The 22,766-nt window shown below is 43.0% G+C and overlaps 1 protein-coding gene across 1 annotated transcript; it reads right to left on the bottom strand.

The window, feature by feature from the left end:
• Positions 1–8,351: 8,351 nt before the first annotated feature.
• Positions 8,352–21,713, bottom strand: LOC113012508 (G-protein coupled receptor family C group 6 member A-like). The gene is made up of 6 exons (XM_026152764.2): positions 15,443–21,713; positions 15,066–15,360; positions 14,132–14,893; positions 12,110–12,322; positions 11,916–12,030; positions 8,352–10,834 (listed from the first exon to the last, which is right to left on the bottom strand). The coding sequence occupies exons 1-6, from the start codon at positions 15,628–15,630 to the stop codon at positions 9,897–9,899; spliced, it is 2,511 nt and encodes an 836-aa protein (XP_026008549.1). The 5' UTR covers positions 15,631–21,713; the 3' UTR covers positions 8,352–9,896.
• Between the last annotated feature and the right edge of the window lie 1,053 nt (positions 21,714–22,766).

Raw genomic sequence — 22,766 nt, 5'->3', positions numbered from 1 at the left:
AATACCAGCTACTGTGTGTGCAAACCTGGTAAAGACCTATAGTAAACGTTTGACCTCTGTTATTGCCAACAAAGGTTATGTTGCAAAGTATTGAGTTGTATTTTTGTTATTGACCAAATACTTATTTTCCACCCTGATTTACGAATAAATTCTTTACAAATCCTACCATGTGAATTCATGGATTTTTTTTTTTTTCACATTCTGTCTCTCACAGTTGAAGTGTACCTCTGGTGCAAATTACTGACCTCTGTCATCATTTTAGGTGGGGGAACTTGCACAATCGGTGGCTGACTAAATACTTTTTTGCCCCACTGTATGTGTGTGATAGAATTTAGAAAACACATTGATGCAAATTATAAATCATAATTTCTGGTATTTTTGTTGTTTTGTTTTTATTTTGTTAAATGGTTATTTGCTGCCACTCCAGCCAGCCAGAGGATCCTCCACCGCTCCGCCCCACTCCTCCCTGTGCAGCAAGCAGTCAGCAAAGTCAAGTCAAAGTCAAAATCAGCTTTATTGTCAAAGACCATATGTACTGATCATACACAGGAATTTGAAATAGCAATGCTCCCATGGCCCTCAGTGTATAACGAATAACTTAAAGATAAAAATAAAATAAAAGTCTTATGTAGGGGAGACTGGGGATAGTTGCAATGTGGGTCAGTTGTAACACTTCCAATCTCTCTAATCAGGGCTTAGTTTCAAATGATGTGATTCATCCTGTACATGCCCAACTCAGTTCTTCTATCACATGTGAAAAATTATCACATTTTGGCAAACACAGACAATTTAAGAAGAAAAAAAGTCATTTGTATTGTTACAGGCCCCACTATGATGGGCGCGTAGCCAGATTACGATCCTGTAAAACAGGAGAGAAAGTGAGCACAGGAGACACGCTGCCGTTCGCCTGGTCAGTCTTGCCAGAATTTATTCATACAACACAAGCATATCTGCTCCACTCTTTTGTTAACTCAATTTCACAATAACTGCTCATTCCCTCACATGGCTTGTTTTCCACCAGTACATTTCAATATTAGTCCACACTACTGGCATAAAACAACAAAGGGTTTAAATGAATGAAACAAATGACAACTACACCTCTTTTCCCATAAATGAGATAAACAAAATAATTCACATCATCATGGTAGTGTCTTATCATAGAAAGGAAACTCTACTTTCAACATTACTGCACTACTTTCCTTGCCAGCATTTTTGTAGGCCGTACTCTTATTAGCGCTCTCGCTTCATATGTCTTTTTCAGACCAGTTAGATTCTAACACTGAAACAGCAAGTTTACACATGACTTCAGGCAGGCTCAGAACACTTTACACACACGTTATACAAAACATTTGTCATGAACACAAAGCTACAAGTTTATCAGGAACTGTAAACCCAACTGGGTTGGTGCTGTTTTGTTTTTGTTTATATACCGAGCTTCTTATTAACTGCACGCACACACCAATCTCTGCTCCGATTCCACTTTATTCCCTCTACTTCTCCATTTCCTCTGGAGCTTCTTGCTCGCGAGTGAATTACACACATTGCAGCAACACAGTGCCATCTAGTGGCTGATACACACATGAGTCAACATGTTACATCTCCCTTCTTAAAAAAAACACAACACAACTCAGGCTTGAAAAATTCCTAAGGCAACTGAAATTACAGGAATAACATCCTGAGCACATCCATTGATAACATAGCATTCGACTCAATACTGGCTACATCACAACCATAATAAACAGATGCATTTAGTGACATCATTGGAACAACAAACATGTAAACATTTTTCTTTCTTTCTTTTTTTTTTTTTTAGGGCAGCGATCCGCCTGCACCCTTTACAATATTACAGGTCCAAGACCTGTCTTGGTTTGGTAACATGCCCATAACGAGTCGTGTATCCAGGTGTTGTAATGTCTTTATCAGGGGGCTCCACAGGCGGGGGCTGAGATACCACAGGGCTGTCATCGCTGATGCCTGTTGGTTGAATGAACTCCTCACCTCCTACGCTGTTCCTGCGTCCGCGGAGGTGTCGGCGGTTACGCCGGTAAACTTGTCCTGTATCTGTGGTTATGTTGTAGCTTCTGGACGTGTCGGCACAACTTGTGACCACAGCTGGCTTCCAGGAACCGTCTTGTTACCGGAACCGGACCAGTGTGCCTGGACATAGTTGAGGCAGAGGTCGGGCGGCTCTGTTGAAATAAGTCTGCTGGCGCTGCTGGCAGACCTCTCTCCTCTCACGCACTGTTTGCTGGCAAACTACTTGGGGTTCCAGCTGTTTTGGTGTTGCAGGGAGGATGGAGCGAAGTCTCCGGCTCATGAGTAGTTGTGCAGGCGACTTTAAGTTGTCCACGGGGGTGTTCCGGTATTCTAATAGGCTCAAGTAGGGATCCTTATGTTCCGCTTTGGCCTTGTCCAGAAGTTTCTTTGCTGTCTGGACTGTTTTCTCGGCTAGGCCGTTGCTCCGTGGGTAATGGGGACTAGTAGTGGTGTGGGTGAAACTCCATGACTTTGCGAACTGTTGAAACTTACTTGAAGCATAGCACGGACCGTTATCACTAATCACCGACTCTGGAATACCATGCCTAGCCATGGCTGACTTTAGTTTGTGGATCACTGCTTCTGCAGTGCAGCTGCGCAGTCTTTCCAACTCGAAGAATCTACTGTAGTAATCTACCATGATGATGTAGTCTTCCGAGTTCCAAGTGAACAGATCGGTGGCTATGACCTACCACGGTCGTTCTGGTATTGCATGTGACAACAGGGGTTCCTTGGGGTTAGCAGCTTGTCTCTCCTGGCATGTGCTGCAGGCTCCGACTGCTTCCTCAATCTGCTTTCCCATGCCTGGCCAAAACAGAAGGTCTCTGGCTCTGTTTTTGCTCTTTTCTATACCCATATGGCTGGAATGAATCCGCCCTATCATGTCCTTTCTGAGCCTTTTTGGGATGATCATTTTCTCTCCTTTAAACATGATCCCGTCTATCAGTGAGATCTCATCCCTGTGGTTCCAAAACTCCTGGATGTCAGGCGGACATTGAGACCGTTTGTCTGGCCATCCACTCAATGTGGTCCGTCTCAGGCTGTTGAGCTGAGGATCTTGGGCTGTTTCGTTTCTTATCTCTGAGAGTCTCTGATCACTGACAGGCATGTTGCTGAGGACTGAGTGGATCTGCGCATCCATCCCGTCACATAGTGATTTGTCGTGAAACTCTATGGATTTCCGGGAGAGCGTGTCGGCTACCGGGATGTCTTTCCCTGGCTTGTGGATGATGCTGATGTCGTACTTTTGCAGCTGTAGTATCATCCTCTGTAGCCGTGGTGGTGCTGACGCTAGTGTTTTTTTGAGTATGGACTCAAGTGGCTTGTGGTCCAACTCAATGGTCACATGTCGACCGTACATGTACTCGTGGAACCGCTTGCAACCAAAGAGAACAGCATACAGCTCTTTTTCTATTTGGGCATAGTTCTGCTCCGTGCTGTTAAGTGACTTGGATGCGTAGGCGACTGGCTTGCCGTCCTGCAGCATCACAGCACCGAGGCCACTTTTGGATGCATTGACCTGGAGTCGTAGCGCTTTCTTGGGGTCGAAGAAGGAGAGAACTGGGCCTGGTTCTTTAGTGATCAGCTCCTTCATTCGTTGAAAGGCTCTGTCATGGTTCTTGTCCCATACAAACTCACTGTCCTGCTTTAACAGCTGGTGGAGCGGAGCATTTATCTCTGACAGGTGTGGGGCAAATCTTGCTAGATAATTAACCATCCCCAGCACTGTTTCCAATTCCGCCCTGTTCTGTGGGGGCGCCATGTCTTGGACTGCTTTTACTTTTTGTGGATCTGGTTTCAGCCCTTCGTGTGACAATGTGTGACCGAAGTAACTGACCTCTTTGACGCAGATGGTGCACTTGTCAGGGTTCAGTTTTACACCTCTCTCCCTGCTGCGCTGCAGCATGGCCCTCAGGTTGTCGTCATGCTCCTGTTTGGTTTCTCCGAAGACCAGTACGTCGTCCACAATGGCTGCCATGCCCCTCAGGCCCTCGTAGGTCTCGTCCACGTGTCGCTGGAACTCATCCTGAGCTGAGATTATGCCGAATGGCAACCTGAGGAAGCGGTACCTGCCAAACACAGTATTAAATGTGGTTAACAGAGATGATTCGTGGCTTAGCTTAATGGCCCAGTAGCCTGATCTGGCGTCCAAAACACTGAAATACTTGGCCCCAGCAAGTTTTGTGGTGACATCCTCTAAGGTGGGTAGAGGGTAATGGGGTCTTTGTATAGCCTTGTTGAGGGGTCTGGGGTCCAGACATACTCTGAGTCTGCCCGTCTTGGGTTTTTCCACGACAACAAGTGCATTCACCCAGTCCGTAGGATCTGTGACCTTGCATATGATTTGATTCCTTTCCATGTTGTCGAGCTCGTCTTTGAGTCGGGCTCGCAGAGCAATGGGAATCCGACGAGGTGGGCTGACTGTGGGTGCAACGTCTGGATTTACATGGAAACTGCATTCACCAGGAAATTCTCCTATCCCTTTGAATACGTCTGCATATTCGTCTAGTATTGCCTGTGAACTGTTGGTTGTCTTGCCTCTTTCTTCCGTCACTGCCATCACGATCCTTACCAGGTTAAGGTCACGGCAAGCTTTCATTGCTAATACAGGTGGGGCGCTTGTGTTAACAACATGGAATTCCAACATGCAGGTCTTGTCTTTGTGTTTGCATTTTAGCTGGCATTTCCTTTCCATGCTGAGTGAGTGTCCCCCGTAATCTGTGAGCTTGTGTGTGACAGGCTTCAGTGTCACATGTGGAAAGAGTGTCTGGAACATGTAAGCTGGAATTGTGTTTGCTTGTGCCCCAGTGTCAACTTTAAACCTCACTGTCTGTGGGGGGGAACCAAGCTGCATGTCTGCATATGCTTGCTCATCATTTCTTCCTTCATTTTCTATGGTGATGCTATCAATGTAGAAACAGTCTTGGTCCTCATCTGTGTCCATAGTTGACATTTCTATGTTCTCTCTCACAGTGTGTACTGATTTGAGGTGGGCTTTTGTCTGCGAAGGGAGTCTTGACCTGCATGCTCTCGCAAAATGGTTCATTTTCTTGCATTTTGCACATTGCTTCCCTTTTGCTGGGCAGGTGTCTTTATTACTGTGTTGTCCGGCACAATAGCTGCACGTTTTTAGTGTTGCATTAGCGTGTTCTTTTGGTCTCACACTTCTTGTTTGATATTCTTGTCTGTGCGATTTCCTGCCGATGGCGTGCACAGTTTCTTGGCCCCTGGAGTGACCCATAGTTTTTAGCTGTTGCTTTGCTAGCTCGTGTGATCGTGCTATATCTATAGCTTTCTCTAGCGTGAGCTCTGCGCCTTGGCTGAGTAGCTTTTCTCGGACGTGTGGCGAGTTAGTGGCAAATACAATGCGATCCCTGACCATTTCATCTGTATTTGGGTACCCACAGTCTTTAGCAAGTAGTTTCAGTTCCGTAATAAACTGTTCAAATGTCTCATTTTCACCCTGCATCTTTTCATGAAACTTATATCGGGCGTAGATTGGGTTAGCTTTCGGTATGATGTAATCAGTGTACTTATCGTAGTACGTCTGAAGCTTTCGGGAGTCGTCTGCGGTGAGCGTCCACGTGTTGTAGACGTCCCGTCCTTTCTCACCGACCCATAGAAGAAGGTAGCTGCATTTGTCTGCCTCCTCCTTCCCCCGAAGAGGACCAGCGAACATTAGCTCGGCGTGCTGCTTGAAACGCCGCCATGCCTCGGGCAGGTTGCTAGAGTCCCAATCCATACGCGGTGTGGGAACGCCATAAGCCTCCATGTCTGCGCTGTCCGACGGCGAGGGATTGCGTAGAAAACCACTACTCTGACACCATGTTTTGTTTTTGTTTATATACCGAGCTTCTTATTAACTGCACGCACACACCAATCTCTGCTCCGATTCCACTTTATTCCCTCTACTTCTCCATTTCCTCTGGAGCTTCTTGCTCGCGAGTGAATTACACACATTGCAGCAACACAGTGCCATCTAGTGGCTGATACACACATGAGTCAACATGTTACAGGTGCTTCTTATTATTATATGGAGTATTATACGCAGTTGCAACAGCTTGCTAGCGTTACCCAGGCATATAGCCTAGCTATAACATCTTACAGAGCTAAAGTAGCTCACATAGTGACAGTATAATACATCGCATATCACAGACCCGTCTTATGTCATGAAAGTTTAAGTATCACAGTGTCCAGCTGTGTATTTCTTTATGTTTTTGACCACATTACTGACCTGTAAAACAGGAGAGAAAGTGAGCACAGGAGACACGCTGCCGTTCGCCTGGTCAGTCTTGCCAGAATGGAAAACTTACGGCAGCTATGCACCCGACTCAGTTCCCAAAGCACGCTGCTGCCCCCTACTGTCCAAAGTGTTATACACTCTCCTGGCAACAGGGAACTTACATGACATTGTGGCTTTAAATTACACCAATAAACCAGCAAAATAAAACATGCAAAATAATCTCCATATATCACGACACTTAACTCACAATTGTGACCACATTTCTGTGTGGATCACAGTATGCCAAAAAGTGTTTGTTTGGTTTTTTTTTTAAAAATTTCTTTTTACTCTATTTCAATTTCTAATTGCATTATCTGCTTTGCAGTTGAACTCATCACACTTAAATTGTGTTATTTGTATGTCTATGGGGATATAATCTGTGTAGGTCTTTAGTGTAAATGTTTTAGCCGTTGGCTGTAATGTTAGCTAGTTCATGGCTGTAGGAGTCTGGGTTAGTTGTAACAGCAACAGCCTGAGGTAGTTGTAACATTCACGCAAATATTACAACTTACCACACTATTACTTTAACTTATATTAAAAAAGTTGGGGCAATGACATCAGCAGAGGGAGGTTCACTGGTCACCTTTGTACATGCGGTTAATGCCATTGGCAACACAATTCCTCCAATGTTTGTGTTCCCACGCATACTATATGCAGACCACTTTGTCAGAGATGGGCCAGTAGGAAGTATTGGTAGTGGAAATAAATCAGGATGGGTGCAAGGAACCCATTTCCTGATCTTTCTGAAGCACTTTGCAAACCACACCAAGGTAAGCCATGAAAAAAAGTAATTCTTCTCAATGTAATCAACCACATTTTTTCAGCTTCATTGTTATGTTCAAAAGTTGGTGCAAGAGTTGTAGGTTACAATGCCCACTGAGCCAATGAGGCCAAGCTCAAGGAAGACCAACCAAAATTAATGAAATATTCAGTTGGAAATTCCATAATTTGTCTTTTTTGGGGGGTTCAAAAGCTAGATTTCTGCTTTCTCTCTCACACACTGTTACGGCCCTGGGCCTTGGAGGGAGTGAGACTGCTTTTTTTTCTTCTCATGCAAATCCAAGTGTGCTATGACTTGTAAGTGATTGGTTACTGGGAGATCCGTGCCAGCCTTCTTTTATGCAGAATGAAGTGTGTCAGACCACACGGACGATTGGCTCCCTGGAGATCCCACGACACTCCCGGACCAACTGACTGGCTGATTGTCTGCACCTGGGAGTATAAATGGCTGAAGAGTGGCTCACCTTAGTTAACCTTTAGCTTTTATTCTTGCCTGTTCTTTTCTTTGTGTATTAATTATTTGCACAGTGGTCTGTTGAACAGCCCCATCGGTTTTCAGTTTAACGTTTGCAATAAAACCCCTTATTTACTCTGATTTCGTGAGCGGGCTTGTGTATGTTTGCCCCCCCACCTGTCGCCTAGCAGAGGGGGTCGTAACACACACACACACACACACACACAGCTACATAAATAGTTCTAGGTGCATTCAGGTGTTGAATAAAAAAGATTACATTTTAAGATTTTGTCAGTACCCTTATTTCATTGTGTTACATTTCACCCCAGAATATGTTACAACTAACCCAGACTATGAGGTGGTCTAACCACTACTCTAGTCTCTACACTACGAAACTCTCTTGTCTGTGTGTTGTGTCAATTTTGCCTTCCCTCTTTCTCAGCTGTTTGGAGGCAGGCTAGGCGTACCTTTATCACACATCTTTTCTATTTTTAATGTAACATATGCCATTTTATTTAGGCAGATCTTATTTCATACATTCTCCCTGTTTTCCCGAGATTGGGCACCAAGCCCTGTACAAGATGAGCTTTGATATATACGCTGATTTGATATAAACCAAGATTCCTTCATTTTAGTTAGGGCAGGGGTCAGCAACCTTTAACACCCAAAGAGCCACTTGGACCCAGTTTCCACGCAAAAGAAAACACTGGGAGCCGCAAATACTTTTTGAAATCTAAAATGAAGATAACACTGTATATATTGTGTTTTTTACCTTTATGCTTGGTTTGAACAACTAAAGTAAGTAAGTAAAGTTTATTTATCAAGGGCTTTTCACAGACAGGCAGTCACAAAGCACTGTACACAAATATTAAAATAAACAATACAATCAATAGACATTATACACAATTTAAAAGATCAAATGTAAATAATGTAAAGAATATAAAATAGGTAGATCAACAAAAGGCTTGTTTGAACAGAAAAGTTTTTAACTGCTTTTTAAAAGAATCCACAGAGCAACTAAGGTGTGTTGCTTATGAAATCCATGAAGTGCTACAGAGAAAATTACATTTTATTTATGTAATTAACACATTTTGAACTCTTAAAGAAATATAACAAAAGGAAAGACACCCAGCTGAACTAAAATGATCCATGTAGCAAACAAAAACTGTTGTGAGCCGCCACCCTTTGGGCTTTTGGAGCCTTGACCTGACTTTTAAAAAATAATTTGAAAAAAAGCACTATGCTGCTAAAAAAATATATATATATATATATATATTTGCAAAATTCTCCCTAAATATGTATTTTACCTGGTTAATGTGTGTTGCGGGGCGTGGTCTGCAGCGCCGCTGCAGGGGAGGCGAACGCACCTGAGCAGCACCCACAATCACGCCTTGCCGCCTTAACGTCTGTGCTCTCTCTGCTGTTGTGTTGTCGGGCTGTGAGCTGAAAAGTTACAGCCGGCTGTATGCGTACAACAACCGTGTGTGAAAAGCGATCGATAAAGAGATGCTGAAAAGCATGTTCATGCAAACATCTTCGGGTCTGCCGTGATATCTTTATAATGGGACTTCTGCTCCTGAACCTCTGCGCACAGCGTCTGCAAATTGAGGCTGTACGAAGTCACTTTCATCTTCACGCAGGACTGTAAGCTGTCATCTGTGAGTCGTGAGCCCCGGTGTTTGTTTTTAACATAGTTCACGGTGGAGAACAGCTGCCGACATAATATGGATCCGAAGATCCATAATTGGCCTACCTGGGGTCGAAAGTCTCGATAAATGCACGACGTTTCGGCGGGTATACCGGCTTTCGCGAGTGTGACGCTTATTTTGAGCGATGAAAAAAAAAAAAGATATAATTTTATTTATATATTTTAAAATCACAATAATCTTCCAATTTAGAACTACAAGTTAAAAAAAGAACTAAACACAAATAAAATACACTTCAGCTAAATACTTCTAATTTCATTTCCCAAACCACCCGGAGGTGCAAAATAAAGACTAAAGAGCCGCATGCAGCTCCGGAACCGCGGGTTACCGACCCCTGAGTTAGGGGGTTAGGGTTAAATTAGACTTGCTGAACACAATAATAGCTCATTTTGTAAATTACATTTAAAAAGGGATTAATCAGAAGGGTGCCAATGAGCCAAAGAGATACTGCCTTCCCAACGTAGTCCCTAACTCAGCTGGAGGCTTCACAACAGGAATTCACTAACCAATAGGTAATGTGGCAGTGGCTGCATTCATCCTTTATATACAGCCTATGGAAAAATCACATATTAAATTGCTAGAAAGACATATTGATTAAAACGTCATCACAGGAAGAGTCATTCCTTTGCAGAACAATTTAAGTGTGACACTGCGAGTGGACCACAGAAATACCCTTTTGCTCATAAAACTTCCTAATGTATTCAGCAATGGCGCGCTCATGATTAAGCTCTTTCCTGAACAACATAATATAACATTTCGGGGCCAAATGACAACCAAGGATGCTGAAGCAGGAAGTGAGGATGGCTGCACTTTGTACTGCTGGTTGGTATTTCCCTGTCAAGGTCAAATAAATGGGGAGGAAGATGATCCAGATGACTACAAACAGCAGCATACTGATGGTGATCAAAGAAGCATTTTTGTACAAATCTGGCAGCTGTCTACCTTTGAATGCAAACAGGAAACAAATAAGGCCCAAGAAAGTGTTGTAGACTAACATGGCTATAAAGTATGTATGGGGCTCAATCTTACAGTTGTATAGGATAGTGTAATCTAAAGATTTATTGTCAGGATGTGGTGGTTCTTTGGTCAGCCATGAGACAGATAGGCCCAACTGAATCCCAGAGATGATGGTCACCACCACCAATGGCTTATTCAGCTTCTTTATCCAAGACTCTGCCTTAAGGTCAAACTTGAAGCCCAAGAAGATCTGAAGCAAGTTTGCCAGAATGCAAGAGATGCAGAGAGTAAAGGCTATGCCGAAGAGAGGAACACCTACACAGTGAATCTTCTCAGTAGGCTTGCCTATGAAGGTGAATGTAAGACAGAAGCCAGCCAGCAATGCAAAAAGCTCCAGAAAACACAAATAACCTCCAACTGCTTTCACAATGGGAGTTTTAAGATATACTGCAAACAGAACAGCAAACACAATGGTAGCAATGATCCCAACAACTGCAAGGGAGCTGAGAATGATTGAGAAGGGATCTTCCCAATCGAGATAGTCATCACTTTTTTTCAAACATGTATTCTCTTCAGGATGAGAATATGCCCCATCTTCACAATGCTTGCATGTTGAATCTGCAGAAGGAAACAAAAACACAAGTAGCACAAGTAAAGAAGACAATATTTTCCTATCCTATAATCATTTGGAAAGAAAAAGAAGCTGCAATCATAAATTAATATTAAACAGGCAAGTATAATGAATGCATAATGCACTTTGCACATTTAGGAAGACAAGATAGGCAATAAAATTACATCTGGACTCAGGACTCGAAATGCAGGAATTGCAACACGGGAATGAACTCAAAAGGACAGTTTATTGTAGACGCAGGAAAATGTTACAACTAATGATGAACTAAACTAGACTGGGAAAATATAATCTAACGTTCCACAGAGTGGCACACAAAGGATCACATAGCACGAGGAACGACGCAACACGGAACAGAGGGGGACTCTGACATAAATACACAGAGGGTAATGAGGGAAGGGAAGCACACAAGGAACACAGCTGAGGACAATTACACTTGACAGGAATGGGAGGACACGAAACTGAAAACGCTGACACCAAGACATGGACCTTAAACGTAACACAGGAAGTACAGAGAGAGAGAGAGAGAGAGAGAGAGATAGAGAGAGAGAGAGAGAGAGAGAGAGAGAATGAAGAAATATACGAAGGGAAGACGAAAACACAGAACACAAGGGGTGGGAGCAAAGCACAATAACGCACATCATGATATAGACAGTCACACAGAGGGAGACACAGAAGGCAACGACACAGGGAGAACAAACAGACAGAGAAGACTTAAACACAGAAGACTAAAGTAATCGTTACATTCACCAAATGCTGGAGGGCACAGAGAAACAAGAGGGGATCAAAACCCAGGAAGCATAAAATAAATCACAAATGAACCAGACATAACACAAAAATCACAAAGAACTGAAAACACTAGGTCAGGAGACCCAGGACCCTGAGTGTGACTCCAAATCCAGACCTCCATGGGTTGCTACATTTGATTTCTATTGATAATTTTTGTGTGATTTTGTTGTAAGCACATTCAACTATGTAAAGAACAAAGTTTTTGAATATTTCATTCATTCAGATCTGCGTTACCTTTGTTTTTTTGAGCAGTGTAATTTAGATTTGGAATAAAAGACTTACGATTTCCATCAGAAATCTCTCCACTTGCACACGGAGCACAAACTCCGCAACACTTTCCTTTTAATGTAAATCCTTGTCCTGCTTCACATTTTTTTGAGCAATTGTAAACAGAGACCTGCAAAAGGAACAGTAGCATGAGTACATGATTCATAAACCTTAATGGGACATAAATGAATGTTAAAAACTCATCTCACCATGTCATTTATGAGGTGTCTGAAAAGGTCTGTTGGGACTGTAATTTTTCCATCTGGACTGTATTCTCCAATAGTTTGTATTATCATACTCTTGTTGCAATCAGACCTGTTCCAGTATACAATATCATATCCCAAACTGGGATCTCCATCACTATCGAAGTATATTTGTGTGTTGTTCTCAGTAAAGTTTACTTTCTGGATTTCCGATAGAAGCTGTGAAAAAACCAAAACATCATAAAGGAAGAAAGACATTTTTATGAAATAAAATCATCACAAACTGCAATATATTTGAAATTTTAATGTTTAACCTTTTCTAAGAAAAACTTACATATCTACCAATAAACAAGACAAATGTCGATAGTTTAGCAGTGGGTGCTGTGGAATGTGTAACATCTCTGCCCAGAAAAAGGGCAACATTGTGTAAAAGAAAATTGGAAAATTTGCAAATCATTTAAAATTTAAGAAGTTAATATTAATCATTGTTGTTGTTGTTGTTTTTAAATTGTTAGCTGTTTGGAGGTTATTGAAATGGTTTGTTTGGACTTTCAGCTGAGATTTTGACATTTTTGTAGGGACCACACATGTCTATATTTAAGTAACAGAATAATAATGAATAATAATGATAATGAAGTTGTCTTGCAGGCCGGATATAATTGTATCTGGCTCGGTGTATGTTTGACACCCCTGGTTTAAATGATTGAACATTTGGACTGCAGGCAAGACAGCTTAGGGTGTTTTTAGTAAAGTGCCATGCTGCTGAAATATGTGCAGTTTCGCTGAAAGAGGAAGTGAAAATGAAAACGTCCAAGGTTTGGAGGCCTATCTCCCCCACCACCACTTCCCCTGCTGGTAGCGGACTCCCTCATACATCGGTGCGTTGGTGGTTCTTTGTGTCCCGGGATGGGCGTCCAGGTACACGCCGGCTCACTCCTTGGTGGCCGCTTATCGGGGCCTGGAGCCTGGGGCTCGCTCGGGCCACTTCGGAGGTGGGGTGCCCCCGGCCTCTCGGCCTGGGGCTCGGTCACTCAGGCACAGCTGGCTGCCGACCGAGCTCACGGGCACGTCACTGCAACCCGCGGTTGCTGAGTGAGCCCTCATCTGGGACTCTCCTCAGCTCTTTCTGGGACAGTGGCGCGGCTGCCCCTCTGTTGGTCTTCCTTGGTCTCTTGTGTTCTGGGGGCCTCTGGATGTCTGGAGTTTTGATCTCCTCCATACCTGCTTCATGCCCTGGGGGACGGGGCCATGGCCCCCCCACACCCTCTAGCAGATCATTACATGAAGGAACCTTTTAAATACAAGCGCATCCATGGTCACAGGTGTACACACGGGTGCTCACACACACAAACTACACCCTTTTTGGCTCCTACCTCAAAGCACACTGTGTTCTGTTGATCTATGTGCTGCACAATAATGTTTAATATTTAGTATTTACTGTCATATTCCCATATATCATTGTGATGTTGTTTATTCTATTACTCTTGTTTTCTTCTGCTTGTTTTCTTTTTTCTTTCTCAACAGGTGATCCAGGTGATCAATATATGTAATTTTTTTTCGCTGCTTATTCTGTTGGTTTTTGTTTTTTGCCCTCTATCCCCGTCCCTCTTCTCGGCTGTTTTTCTTTCCCCCAGTCAAGTCTGTCCCGTATTCAGCAAGTGAAAATAAAATAAACAATAAAAGGTGAATCAAATGGACCATTACGGCAAGGCTGGGATGGTCAATTTTGTAAAGTAAATCCGTTGGGCATCTTTCTTTGCCTTTAGACAATAATTCTGATGGCAAAAGAGCCAAACGGGACAGGCAAAAGAAAAAAAAGAAAAAAAAAGAAAAGAAAAAGTATGTTGTTTGTACCATTCAGCATAAATGATTTCCTGGCAATATTATGGTTGATTTTTCTCCAAGAATATCAATTTCTGGTTAAGTTTCATGTTTTAAAGACAGACAAAATTTCACAAACTTCTTATGTAACTGAAAATATTTGTTAAAGACAAATAATTAATAATTGGCAAGCTATCTTTATTGTACCTCTAAGGCTGTGAAACTGGAGCTTCGTTCACACAGATGGTCGTTACACTTCAGCAAGCGTCTGAGCCCTTCAGCAATGACTCGAACTGCTATATAGATACCATAAGATTCATCCTGGTCGATGTAAGAAGCCAGATATTGGTTTCTTTCTTCTTCAGACTTATTTAAAGAAAGTAGATGCTGCGTCTGGTAATCTCTAAGAATTGTGTTATTAGTTCCATTAAACATCGACATTACATGGTCTTTAAAGCCAGGCACCTCTTTCTGCTTATATATGAACCCAAAAACTTCTCCTGCCAGTTTGATGTCTGACATTGCAGAGATCTTTGAAGAGCTGGACCATGCATCACTTGCAATCCACGTTCTGTTGACTCTGTGTTCAATAGCTGCTTCCAGGATGATTTCTGCATTAGTGTCCTTTGTGAAGATGATGATGGCCTCAGCAGAAGAGTTTTGAATTTTTTCCAGTAGTTCATTCAGCTCAGTTTGGTCCATGCTATTATTGTTTGTCGTAAAATCAGCGGACAAGATGTGAACAAATTCAATGCAGATGCTCTTTTTGTTGAAGTTGTCTTGAAGGCTATCACTGCCATATTTCCCATACTCATCATCACTTCCCACAATAATCACTGTTTTCCAATGGAATATCTTCACCAGCTCAACAATACCTCTTGTCTGATATTTGTCACTAGGCACGGTTCGCAGAAAAGTGGGAAACTTGAACTTGCTGCTCAGCAGCTCACTTGTGGATGCATAACTAATCTGTTAAACAGACATAGAGCATATATGAAAACAGTTCATTAAAGATTTTTCAACACATAAGCATGGAAATCTAAAGACAGATTATGTATTTGCTGATATTATTGATTTTCATCAAATTTAGATTCTTATATTTCTAACTGAGCTTTGTAGGACAGAAAAAGAGAAAACAAACCTGGGCAACTGAAGACAGAGCAACAAGTCGTGCAACAGCTATTGATACTTCTGAGTACCTTTCCCCGATCACCACCTTGGTTTTGGGTTCAAGTAACTTGAACTGAGCATCTGCTGGCACTAAACAGCTTTCTGGGTCTGACTGATTCTTCAGCAGCTGGAGAGTTGCTCTCAAGGCGAGGCCGACATCTCCACAAGTGTCATAGATGTCGTATCCTATCGTGATGTTAGGTAGGTTGATTTTGTTGATGGCGTATATCATCACTTGACTGTGCAGGAATGTGTTTAAACCATAGCTGCAAGATTGACAGAAGACAGATTAAATTCACAAATCATCTATTTGACACTAATGAGCTGATGAACTCAGCCTGTACTTACTCACTACAGGAGAGAGGTGCAGAAGTGTTAGTCCTATTAGTTTTTAAATGAATGGGGAAAAGTCCACCAATGATGATATTCCCAGGAGAGTATGCACGGAGAAAACTATTCTGTCCCAAAGAGGAGTGAAACACACTCATGACAAATAACCACATTAAAAACATCATGGATACGCACAGGTAGAACATTTACACGTGTCTATCTTCTCTTTTCAGTATGACCAGGTTCCTGTACAGCAGCTATATAAAAAACTTCTACTCGTTTATCATTTGCATCATCAGATTGTTTTTGTAACGCAATCCAAATGAGTTCCTCTTTAATCTTCCAAACACGAAAAGACCAAGATGATTTGAATTTGTCACAGACAATGATGTCTAGGTTTTAGTTTCAACATGTTCAAATAAATTAAAAACATTTTTTCCAAGTTTTTCTAAATGATAATACATAACATATTCAAACAGGAGTAGAAATAGGCATAAATACGGTGGCCCTGAGAGGCCAAACGGACTGCAACTTCAGAAAACACTTGCAAAAAAAAAAAAAAAACCCGCTGCAAAAAGAAAAATGCTGCAAAAAGAAAAATACCTGCAAAAAGAAAAACACTTGCAAAAAAAAAAAAACACCTGCAAAAAGAAAAACGCTGCTCTTGCTCTTGACGAAGGCGGTCGCACTTTTCTCCTCTCCTCCTCTCCCTTAGCTTCCCTGCTTAGCCTCTTATGTCCTTTTCTAGTCTCGTGTTTTTTGTCTTACTTTTCCCTGGAACATTCTCTCACAGTCTGTTCTCTAAAACCTAAAAGAGGAATTATGGATTGGATCAACTGGTCTCTGGGCTTGGGTGAGCCTGAGTGCTGAAGATATCTACCTATTTGGAACCATGGTAACAGGGTTCTGGCTGATCGGAGCTGGCTTGGCCCTGACTTATCGAAGAATTAAGAAAGCGAAACCGGCTGTTCAAACCCCCACAAGGCTGCCTGCTGGGATTGGAACGATGGGAGAGGCGTGAGTTTCTCAAAATGGGCTCATTGAGTGCAGCACGGATAAGATCTTGGAGAGGCTACAGCTGCTGTGAATACTCAGAATAAGATCTCTGACTGCAGGCTGGATACATCTCGAAGGGCTAGCTCGGAATAACATCTCTCGGCGCAAATTGGATGACATCTCGGGGAGGCACACTGCCGTTCTCAGAATTGGCTCCTTGAGCACAAGAAATGACAACATCACAGAACGCAAGTATGGCTCTCCACGGCTCTCCAACGGGAGATTGAGAGACCAGTGTTGGACTGTAGAACTGCTTTGAAATTCATATGAGCTGTTCGCACTAAAGTAAAAAGCACCATCACTTCATGCGGATACCCCTTCGGCGCCAGCTGCGGTCTCAAGGCTGGAGCTGAACAACAACACCCTGATAACGACTGTGTTTAGTCTGTTCCTTCCCATTCCATGCAAGGCCACCTGGGTTGGCTGGAAGACTGTTTACTTAGCCTAGCAGGGCGAAGGACACTGTCTCAGCTGAACTCTGGACATGCACACACATACATATACACTGATATGCACACACTCATCCCGCCTCCCTTTCCAAACGCCTTCGACGCTTATTCCCTTCCGATGCTGACGGTGGATCAAGGAGGCCAGCGCACGCAGGCCCGGATGTACTGTCTAATTCGGCGGTCTCTCACCCTTTACCTACCCCTGTTGCTTGTCATGTGTTTCTTTGGTGTATTAAGAGTTTTTTCATGTGCTATGTGCAGAGGTGTTTTTTTTCTGTTCTCAAACTGATCTTCCTGTTGGAGCTCAGTCTGGGGGGAGTTATTTTTTTTCTCCTTATCTTTCCTCATGTGGTGCATTTTCCATTGTTATACCTCTCTGACCTGTCTTCCCCATGTGATGTTTTGTGTAACGTATGTATGGTCGGAGGGTAAGATGGTGCCGCCATTGCGTGCAATAGGTCGGCAGCCTTATGAAATTTCCCCTTGTGGGACTAATAAAGATATATCAATTCAATTCAATTCTTACAGAAAACCAGTTTTGCAATGAAAGCACCAGTTAGAATAAGGAGGTTAAATTTAAAAGTTGTTCTGAAAAGCTAACATTAGTAAGTACTTTATTCATGGACCACCTCACCCACCCACTAACCCATACAGAATCCTCAAACTGTTTCACTGAGGTAAGTGACAAACTGTTCTCCATAAACAATAACTGCACTTCATTTAAACTCTCAACGATGAAATAACTATCGCCACCAGGGACAATACTTATAAAAAAAACCAACCATACTCAGTCAAAAATCACACTCAGTGAGAGATAATCTAGCCTTTTCTTATATCCCTTAATTCTTAATAAATTTAAAAAAAACAAAAACATTAAATGACTTTCTGAAGAAAAAAATTAAGATCTCATCAGACACCGTCACTACCTGTAATAGTGTCTGGGACAAAAAAAATGTTAAAGGCAATGTCTAATACCCAGTACAAAAAGCCCAATAAACAAGGATTGTTTTCAGTTGACAACATTGTTATACCTTTCTGACCTGTCTTCCCCATGTGATGTTTTTGTGTAATGTATGTATGGTCGGAGGGTAAGATGGCGCTGCCATTGCGTGCAATAGGTCGGCAGCCTTAACATGAAATTTCCCCTTATGGGACTAATAAAGGTATATCAAATCAAATCAAATCAAATAATCATTCAATAATAATCATTACTCAGTCAAATATTATGAACGCAAAGAACTGGTTTAAAAAACTAAAGGAAGAAACAGCAATTAGTTCTGATCTAATCTGCTCAACAAATCCAGAAACGATGGGGAAAAAGAGAAGAAATACTCCACAATAAACTTAGTTTTAAATGGTTGCTGTTAGCATTTGCACGCATTTAATAAAATAAATCATGTGAATTTAAATTAATGGTATATTTATGGTTTTGGAAAGTAAACTTGAACATGACAAGAACCGCAACAAATATTTCCTTGGTGAATTTGTGCAATTAAGTATTGAGGCAGTAAGGGAGGATTCAGGCTCACCTGGTCCAGCCCTAACTATATGCTTTAAGAAATAACCATGTTCATCTCTCCAGTGGTGACATAGAGGCCAAGTGTCAGAAATCACCTGCCTGATTCAGTTCCCTTTTTATAAAGGGATATTTTTATCAACTGTATTTGAATAATATGCAAAATGCATTTTATTTGCATTGTAAATATTTTTTGCTGTATTGAGGCAGGTCTGAAAGAAGTCCAACCAGTATTAGCAAGCTGTACTCAGAGAGCATATTGTACATTTATTTTATAACATTTATAATGTGCTTAAATGGTTGTAAATGAGAACACTTGGTTTTAGTTGTTTTTTCCGATTTTAAAAAAAGCATCTATCTATGTCATTAAGCTGATAAAAGAAAAAAAATGGTATTTTGTCCGAGGCCTTTTTCTTCTTTAGCATTTTGTCCCTTACAGAAAGAGTTCATGCAAAACATTGAAAAGTACTTCTGGGTATTTGTTCCACTTTAATCATGCATTTCCATCCAGGAATTAATTCCCATCTAGGGAGTGGTCCAGGGTGACAATGTCTCGATTCACAGGGCACGGTGTTTACAATGTCCACGAATGGTTCATTCACTGAGTTCGGGGACTAGTGCCAAGTTAAGTAACAAGGACACCTGCTATATCTTCTCCCTTTCATGCAAGCTCAGCATGCTGTGACTGAATGACACACGCACATTGCCTTTTTTTATTTTACAGATTGCACATCCTTGATTCCTCTTTTTGACCCCTCTCCTTGCATTTCAGAGCCTCCTGCAGAGATGGAAGCAGAGGAGGTGAGGAAGATATCCTACAAGAGGACTTGAGGAAACAGGCATTTAACAAAATGAGGCATCTTTGCTTTGTAGCTTCATTTCTAAGTGTTGTCAGTTCAATATGACGTTTGGCACAGCTGTACCATAAACTGTGTTCTTATAACCCAACAACACCTATAGTTGGCATTTGCTGTTAAAGAAGTAACAGTTCTCCAAACTTAAAGTCACAATGTATGTATAAACATACGGAAAGTGACCACAATTAGAATCATAATCAAAACACCAAATTATTGAATATATTTAATTCAATTCAATTCAATTTATATAGCACCAAATCAGAACAACAGTCATCTCAAAGTGCTTTATATTGTAAGGTAGGCCCTACAATAATACATACAGAGAAAAACCCAACAATCAAATGACCCCCTACGAGCGAGCACTTTCTTTTTGTTTTGTTTTTGTGTTGGTTTTGTTTTTTGTTTTTTTTTTTGCCTGTCCCGTTTGGCTCTTTTGCCATCAGAATTATTGTCTAAAGGCGAAGAAAGATGCCCAACGGATTTACTTTACCAAATGGACCCTCCCAGCCGTGCTGTAATGGTCTATTTGATTCATCTTTTATTGTTTATTTTATTTTTTATTTTCACTTGCTAGATACGGGACAGACTTGAATGATGAAAAGAGAGGGGAGAAAGAAAGAGGGAAAGAAAAACAGCGGAGAAGAGGGACGGGGATAAAGGGCAAAAAACAAAAACCAACAAAATAAGCAGACAAAAAATACATATATCAACCACCTGGATCACCTGTTGAGAATGAAACAAGAAAACATGAGCAGACGAAAACGAGAGCAATAGAATAAACAACATCACAATGATGTATGTGAATATAACAGTAAATACTAAATATTGAATATTATTGTGCAGCACGTAAGATCGACAGCGCACTGTGTGCTTTGAGGTAGGAGCCAAAAAGGGTGTAGTTTGTGTGTGTGAGCACCCGTGTGTACACCTGTGAGCATGGACGCGCTTGTATTTAAAAGGTTCCTTCATGTAATGATCTGCTAGAGGGTGTGGGGGAGCCACAGCCCCGTCCTCCAGGGCATGAAGCAGGTATAGAGGAGATCAAGACTCCAGACATCCAGAGGCCCCCAGAACACAAGAGACCAAGGAAGACCAACAGAGGGGCAGCCGTGTCACTGTCCCAGAAAGAGCTGAGGAGAGTCCCAGATGAGGGGTCACTCAGCAACCGCGGAGCAGGAGCCAGGGGGGGTTGCAGTGACGTGCCCGTGAGCTCCGCCGGCAGCCAGCTGTGCCTGAGTGACCGAGCACCAGGCCGGGGGCACTCCACCCCCGAAGTGGCCCGAGCGAGCCCCAGGCTCCAGGCCCCGATAAGCAGCCACCAAGGAGTGAGCCGGTGTGTACCTGGACGCCCATCCCCAGACACAAAGAACCACCAACGCACCGATGTCTGAGGGAGTCCGCCACTGGCAGGGGAAGTGGTGGTGGGTGGAGATAGGCCTCCATACCTTGGAGGGCCTGAGATGTCCCCAGAGAGGTGGCGTCTGACACCCAACCTGACATATAGACACAGACATACAGGCACACACAGACACAAACATCCATTCCCACCCTCATGCTCTCATATGCACTTACTCAACACTCACCCCACGTGGAGACAGACATAAAGAGACACTTTACACACAATCACACTCCCCAAGTGTACTCTAAGCCTCGGGTCTAGGTACCCTTGTCCCTGGAGGGGGAAACTGCACCCAGACCCAGGTGGTGTTACCCTTTTCCCTGGGGTGGGGAGAAGCAGACCACCCGGACTCCGCAGCAGGGAGGCCCCACACTCCAGACCCCAGTCGGACGGCCAACTTCTCCTCCTAGCCCCCCCGCTCCAGCAGGCCGCAGAGAACGGGGGGGTGTGAAGACTCCAAACCTCCCTCCACCCGCTCATATGTAGTGTTGATGCATGTGTGTTCTAAGGTGCATTTAAAACCCAGGAGGGCATGGAGCTACCTGCCAGAGAGCAGCAGGTAAGCGCATAGCCCCTCCCGATAGCCCTCAATATCTACGTGATGGGGAGGGAAGGAAGGGAGGGGCAAGTGACCCCTCCCTTGGACCAGCTCCCTCGCTGATCCCAGTAGGCACCCCCATACTCTGCAACCCGCCAGGGAAAGGGGGCCCAGGCCCATCCGGACCGGGGCCCAGTACAGCAGCGCCACCCGGCTCCACAGAGCCCGGGACAGCCCACCCGACCCCACCTCAGAGAAAACTGCACCCACCCCGTCTTCCACTCATCTTCCAGACTACACAAGACAATAGACACCCAGGCTGAGATCTTCCTCCACCTCTCCTGTATCTCCCCCTCCTGCAGAGTGAGTTCCTGAAGAGAGGAGAGCTCCTGCAAGATGTAACAACCTCCCCCACCAGTTGAAGTGCCCCCCAGGTGGCTCGATGCACCGGCGGAACCCTGCGCCAGGACTGGGCCCCCATACACCCACCCGCCCACAACCCCGGCAACACACCAACCAGGACCCAAGCCCCGAGCAAGCACTTTGGCAACAGTGGGAAGGAAAAACTCCCTTTTAACAGGAAGAAACCTCCGGCAGAACCAGGCCCAGGGAGGGGCGGCCATCTGCTGCGACCGGTTGAGGTGAGAGAAGGAAGACGGGATAAAAGACATGCTGTGGAAGAGAGACAGAGATTTATAACAAATATGATTCAGTGCAGAGAGGTCTGTTAACACATAGTGAGTGAAAAAGGTGACTGAAAAGGAAAAACCCAATGCATCATGGGAGTCCCCCAGGAGCCTATGCCTATTGCAGCATAACTAAGGGAGGATTCAGGCTCACCTGGTCCAGCCCTAACTATATGCTTTAAGAAATAACCATGTTCATCTCTCCAGTGGTGACATAGATAGAGGCCAAGTGTCAGAGATCACCTGCCTGATTCAGTTCCCTTTTTATAAAGGGATATTTTTATCAACTGTATTTGAATAATATGCAACATGCATTTTATTTGCATTGTAAATATTTGAGGAAAAAATATATTAATTGGATCAGAATATTTAAATAAATAAATAAATAATCCAGAAATAGATGTGACCGTCCCCTCTTTCACCAGTCTCTGCTCTCCTAAATACAAGCCAATGTTGTGTGTCACTTTTTTTTTAGCTCCTTTTCTCATTACTTTATATGTTATATATATTTCAATGTCATTCTGCTTCTTTTTCATCTTTCCAGGCAGAGCTAAAAAAAACTAAAAATCAATTTTCATGTGGTAAAGAAAATCTGATCCTAGTTTCTGAGACAATGGAATTTTTCGCAGTCCTTCACATCCGGCAGCATCAGATTGTTGCTTAATCCTCGCAGTACTCACACGTCAGAGTGCACATGATTGTATTTGTGGACCCTTCAAATATCAATAGCTGAAATCCAAGCACGGGCACTTTTGTTGAAATCAAACACCGAGTTTGGGCTGAGTCAGGGAGTTGGCAGAGACACTGTGTAATTTAATCATTGCAAATTAATTTGCTTTGT

The sequence above is a fragment of the Astatotilapia calliptera genome, chromosome 19, assembly GCF_964374335.1.
Source record: "Astatotilapia calliptera chromosome 19, fAstCal68.1, whole genome shotgun sequence".
Taxonomy (NCBI): Eukaryota; Metazoa; Chordata; class Actinopteri; order Cichliformes; family Cichlidae; genus Astatotilapia; species Astatotilapia calliptera.
The sequence above is the reverse complement of the archived record's forward strand: the minus strand, read 5'-3'. Positions and strand labels throughout refer to the sequence as shown.

Bases quoted from the DNA above. Each gene is read 5' to 3' on its own strand.
- LOC113012508 (XM_026152764.2), bottom strand. From the start codon at position 15,630: ATGTTCTACCTGTGCGTATCCATGATGTTTTTAATGTGGTTATTTGTC. The intron at 14,894-15,065 runs GTTTGTTTTCTC...TCTGTTTAACAG, and splicing joins CTCTGTCTTCAGTTGCCCAG to ATTAGTTATGCATCCACAAG. The intron at 12,031-12,109 runs GTGAGATGAGTT...TTCCTTTTGCAG, and splicing joins GACACCTCATAAATGACATG to GTCTCTGTTTACAATTGCTC.